Here is a 6,000-nt window from a genome sequence, read left to right on the forward strand (position 1 = left end):
GGGGTCTGCTCCCCAGTCTATCTATGTAACAACATACAGTGCTATTTCTACGCCCACACTAAAGTGGTTTTAGCTAAAGCAGCTTGGCTTTTCATTGGGTGGATTCAGTTAAGACGGAGGCAATATATCATTTTAAAGAAAATCCTCTCCACTGGTTACAATTACACATGCAAAATGAGGAACTTTTGACCTGCATCAGCGTAGGATTGGGCAGGTGTTCCTGCTTCACCCTGAGGCCCCCTCTCCTGGCTTCCTTTTATCTTATTTCTCCACTGGCTCGGTGGTACTGACTGGTAGTCTCAAAAAAAGACTTTTAATTTGCCAGCAGCTAGTGCGAATTTGGCCAGATTTTTAAGGGACGTTTTTGGTACTTTGCCTACATTTCTTAATTTTTGCCCAGGCTTTTGTGACTCACTGGAAGCTCACATTTCACAGATAATTCTTGTTCTTTTGGAGGTGTCAACAAAGGAAGGGATCCTCTTGAGGCTGATTTGCTTTCTCAAACCACTCCTAATTCATTCCAGGTTTAAAGTGAACAGAGAGCTCATTAAACTCCTCCTGTCCCACGCAGAGAGGGCAGCTGCTTTGATCAGAAGCGTTTCTCCTCTGTGGCTTCTGCAGCTCCCCTCTGTCCTCACACTGGCAAACAAGCTAGCCCAAAGAGCGGCTGTTGCAGGTTTAGACAAATTTTGAGATGCTCCACTCGGGCCCTTTGGTGTCTGGCCTGTCTGAGTTGCTGAGACACAGATAGGAAAGGGGGTGTCTTACCAGAGCTGTATGTATGGGAAGAGAAAAGCTAGCCCTCCATTCAGAACTGCCCAGCACAAGTCCAGGTCTTAGGCCTTCTCAGTGTTAGCAAAACCCCATCTGTTATGTTTGTGATGCAGAAGCCAACACTGGCAGAATGGGCCTCGTTCTCACTTTGGACCAAGTCTGTACATCCCAAGGGGCCAGCAGTTCACCACCCCCACCCAAAGCAGGGGAGTGGATGGGAGGCCTGGTAATACAGAAGTGAGCTGTGGGAGTGTGAGGACAAAGCCAGGTGTGCTCTCATCTTTAAAGTCAGAAGTTCACACTCCTCTCCTTTCCAGTCTGAGCTTACCCCAAACTGTACCATCCCCCAGAAGAGAACACACACACACACACACACACACACACACACACACACACTCACCAGTGCACCCACACATTTGTGGTGTTCACAGCTGTGTTGAGACCTTTTTCCTTTCTCTAGGCCCATCTATGTCTCTACCGTCCGGCCGCAGTCCAAACACATAGTCGTGATCCTGGACCACGGGGCCTCAGTCACGGACACCCAGCTCCAGATTGCCAAGGACGCCGCTCAGGTCATCCTCAGTGCCATTGATGAACACGACAAGGTGACTGTTATCCCAGGGACTCTTGGGGACATGAAAGCTGTCTTGAATATCTTCAACACTTACTTGTGTTTCATTTTGTCCAGTCAGGTGCCTCAGAGTGACATCTCAGTCAGACCAGATAGAGCCAGAGGTTCCATACAACTATCACGCAGCCTGAGGGTTTCAATGTTCCATCGCCGAAGACTTTCTCTTAGTAACCTCATTGCTTAAAGCCCAGAGACCATACCACACCCTTACCCTGCCTGGTCTTCAGTTTAAAAACCAAGAAGAGCAGCTTTTGCCCAGATGTCTTTTTCCTGCATGGATTTAGGGTTGAGCTTTTGTTGTTGTTTTGTTATATGTTACATGCAAACATGTTACTACTGCCTCACGTTGGCTCGACGGCCAAAGTCTCAGCTCCTGTCCAATTTCTTTTCAAATTTGACAGGTCAATGGCTGCAGACATTTATTTTTAAGTTCAGAACCTGTTCTATAGGCCCTTCCCCTGAGCTTTCCTGTTACCTGAACATTCAAGCCTAGGCACCGTGGCTGAGGCAGAAGGACTTACTAGTTGAGCCCAGAAGTTTAGGGTCAACTTGCGTAACATGAGGAAAATTCACCCTCGAAATCAAAACAAAAAAAAATTTGTTTGGGGTTTTTGTTTAAACAAACAAACAAACAAACAAAAAACCCTTTAACTAGTAGAGAAAAAAAGTCACTCGGTGTTTTTGTGTCTTCCAGATTTCTGTATTGACTGTGGCAGACACCGTCAGGACCTGTTCGTTGGACCAGTGCTATAAGACGTACCTGTCTCCAGCCACCAGTGAGACAAAAAGGAAAATGTCCACATTTGTTAGCAGTGTCAAACCCTCCGACAGCCCCACCCAGCACGCAGTAGGGTTTCATAGGGCGTTCCAGTTGATTCGAAGCACCAGCAATAACACTCGGTTCCAAGCAAGTAAGTGCACTCATGAGAGACGGCCACAGTGTTACAAACTAGGTTCGGAACTAGAGGGGAAATTTCACAATTGATTTCGGATAAAATTATCCTCTGCTATCTTCCCGGCCATCTAATGAGGTGTTCTCATCTTTTCCAATCTACCATGGTCAGTCTGTGGGACTTCCAGACTCCCAGAGCCTCCTCTTCCTGCCCCTTTATTAAGAACACACCCTCCCTTATTTCCCAAGGGACTAGCCACATCCTCTGTAATGTTAATTGGTGGCTTTGCCTCCTCTGGGCTTGGGGCAGTCCAGTGCTAGTGCTGTGCACCCAAGGGGGCCACGGGGATTCTTGCCTTGATCCCCTCCCTCTTCTAACCAGCTGTCATTTAAACAAGTACACCCTTCCCATGTACAAAGACACTCTGATTTAATTTTCCTGTATTAGAGAGAAATCTGGGATGAGGATGCTTGCTAAAGGAAAGGGCGGTTGAAATAGGACTCTGCTTTGAAACTTCTCAAAGGGTTCTTTTATTTCCCCTTTTATCCTTGGAAATCTGTAGCCATTTTTCTTTATTTAAAAAAATTTAATTTGTCCTGTTTAGATGTTTGAGTTTTGCTTTCTTTTCTTTCTTTCTCTCTTCTTTTTTTCTTTCTTTCCTTCTTTCTTTTTTTCTTTTTTCTTTCTTTCTTTCTTTCTCCTTTCTTTTTTTTTTCTTTCTTTTTTCCTTGTTTTTGGAGTAGGGTCTCACGACGTAGCACAGCCTGGCCTCCGGCTCTCCATCCCTTTGCCTCTGCCTCTGCAGTACTGTCTGTTTACTCTATCCTATTAAAATAAATTTAAAGAATATATTAACAAGCCATCCTGTGAATCTGTATCTAAAGACAGTCAGACAGTGGTGACAGTCGCCAAGCACTGTGCCTGGTGCTCTGGCTGACTAAGCCGTGCCACCAGTATAACTTATCCTGAGAGAAGCCACATGGCTTTCTCTTTGCCATATTCCATTGTTATAAGTATGCTACAGCTTAGGCCCAAGCAGACAGGAAGTGAATGACTGTGGAGACGTTGGCTGCATCATCTTAGACTCTTGCCTACCTGCTCGAGTGAGTACCGTCTACACACAGGCCAATGTTACAGACTTAATGTTCTGCTGCCCCCGATTCAGTGAGACCAGGGGTCCGTGCTTACCTTATAAGTCTTCTGGTGAGATTGGTTACCTTACCAGTTAGTTTTTGTCAACTTGGCATAAATTAGACTTATCCAGGAAGAGGGAACCGTGGGGAGTCACCACCATCAAACTGGCCTATTTATGTCACTGGGCATTCTCTTGATCAATAATGATGTAGGAGGGCCCAGCCTTCTGTGGGTCCCTACCCTTGGGCAAATGGTCCTGGATTATTTTTTTGGAAAAATAGATGAAAAAAGTCAACCAGCAAACCATATTCCTCCATGGTTTTGGTTCCTACCTCCAAGTTCCTGTCCTGAGTCCCTACTGTAAGGGTAAATAAACCCTTTACTTTCCAAGGTGATCACATTTCCCACAACAGAAAGCCAACTGGGACAGTTAGCTTGTCATAGTCCCTTACCAGAAGTGTTCTCTCTCCCCCACTTGAGTTATCAAGCCGTCATGAAGAGTTCCTGTCCAGTTTTGATTGCTCTCTTGTTCACATAAAGGAGAGCCATGTTAGGCTAGCAGTGGTGAGTCAGACAACTTACCACTGGAACCATGGAGGAGCTTGCTTCCCCAGGGCAGGCAGCACTAGCATGGCCGTATCCTCTGATTCAAGAGAAGGCAGACATCTGTATTTCTTCTGCGATGTCTGGATTTTCAAAGGTTAATGTCCTTTCTACTTTAAAACTTTTATTAAACCTCATCTCGCGAACCTTCCTATAGTGCCCACTGGCAGAAAGCCTGGTCTCCTGAGAGGCATTTCTCCTTGCTTTTGTTTGTTTGTTTCGTATTTGGTTTCTTATGCTGGCAAACAAAACCATGACAGAAAGACTGGCCATCAAAAACCTGGGCAGGTTCCACAATGCTCAGAGCCTTTCCCTTTTAGGCCGAATTAGACATTTCAGAAGGTCTTAGCTTGCACTCTCCCACTTCATGGTATCTTTGGGAGGTTGAGAAGAAGCCAACTTGGTTTGTGTAGGGAAAGGTTCCAGGAATGTCCACTGTCCACATCATAGTGACAGGCTTTGTGGTATCCCAAACAATATGGCCTAGTGGTTAAGTATTTGGAGCTTGAGTTTCAACTCTGAACCTTTTCTGACCTTGTAAACATGGCAAGATTGATTGGGATGTCCAAAAGTGGTCTTCTTTGGAATGCAGGTATGACAAAAAGACTCAGGATTGTTTTATAGCTGTTCCAGTGACATTCGCTGTCATTATCCTGACCCATCCCTTATGACACTTCTACCCCCCACTCATTCACAGCAGTGAGATCCCTATAGGATTAAGGTAAAAATTACCTCTCAATGGAAGGGAAGCATCTGCCCATATCAAGTCCCAGTAAACAGTATCCAGAATTTGCCACTTTATGTAGCTTTGCACTAATTTATCTTGTACTAATTAGAATCTAAAACTTTTATACACGTTGGGGTTCTTACCCCACCACCACCCCTGTCCCTTGGTAGATCTGAAAGAAACACTATTAACCCTTTAGGTTATTTCCTTTGCATTTACTTGTGTATGGTTGCTTGGAAGATCACCTCATAGCAGGAGGAAGATTATTGCGAGTGTGGATCTGATTGTATGTCCAGGGCTCAAATGTGAGTTGCTTTTCCTCTAATATTGATTCTGAGACATGCTGATGATGTCCTTAAAGAGACAATCTCCAAGTGGAGTCGTCACAGTATGTTTTCTGTCGATTTAGGTGCTCTGAACTGCTTTGCCCCAAATCTCTAAATCTAATCACCTCTAACTTTACCAATGTTATAAATTCCCACAAGTGGGTGACTCAGGAGAAGATCCCACTGAACAAAAAGTCAAGTCAGACCAAACTTAATAATAAGTGTTGAGTGACCCTCCACACTGATCAGTGCCCTCCCCTCATCGAGCTACGGTGTAAAGGAGACAGAAAGATTGTAAGATCCAGAGAAGGCTGATGCCACCAAGGACACGGTGTCTTCCAGACACAACAGGGCTGACATATGAACTCACAGAGACAGTGGCAGCATGCACAGGACCTGAACAGGCTCAAGCCAGAGTCCAAGCAATGAAAGGGGGAGCAGACACCAATTCCCTAAACAAGAAGCTATCTCCAGTGAAATCTACTTACAAAGGAAAAGAGGTTTTCTTTACTGGGTATATTAAATAAAAGGGCAGACCCCACGTCCAGCAGTATAGGCAACACAAAATTAAAACTCATTTTTTTAGAATTTTTGTCTCATGTTCCTCTGTTCAAGCATTTTTTCTCTGACTAATCTTTTGTTTGTATATTACGGTTTCTGACTTTGTATTTTGGGGGGTTTGTTTTTGTGTGTATGTTTCTCGTGCTTTTTCCTTTTTAATGCTTGTTTGTGTGGTTTTTGTTTCCCTGTTTGTTTTCTAAAGAGAGAGAAAAAGGGCATGTTGGGTAGCCAGAGAGGGATTGGGGGAAGAGAAATCAAATCAAAATATATCGTGTTAAAAAATGTATCTGCTGAATGCCAACGGAAAACCAACTTCAATTTGGTTCTGTTGGGGACTCTAATAATGTAATA

At 44.4% G+C, this 6,000-nt stretch overlaps 1 protein-coding gene across 1 annotated transcript in view; it reads left to right on the top strand.

Moving 5' to 3' along the window:
• The window catches only part of Cachd1 (cache domain containing 1), a 225,462-nt gene that overhangs the window by 169,277 nt on the left and 50,185 nt on the right, over positions 1-6,000 (top strand). Inside the window, exons 6-7 of the mRNA NM_001191758.1 lie at positions 1,235-1,379; positions 2,100-2,316. Coding sequence (NP_001178687.1) covers positions 1,235-1,379; positions 2,100-2,316 — 362 coding nt within the window. The remainder of the gene's footprint in view (positions 1-1,234; positions 1,380-2,099; positions 2,317-6,000) is intronic.

The sequence above is a fragment of the Rattus norvegicus genome, chromosome 5 (genome assembly GCF_036323735.1).
Source record: "Rattus norvegicus strain BN/NHsdMcwi chromosome 5, GRCr8, whole genome shotgun sequence".
Classification (NCBI taxonomy): domain Eukaryota; kingdom Metazoa; phylum Chordata; class Mammalia; order Rodentia; family Muridae; genus Rattus; species Rattus norvegicus.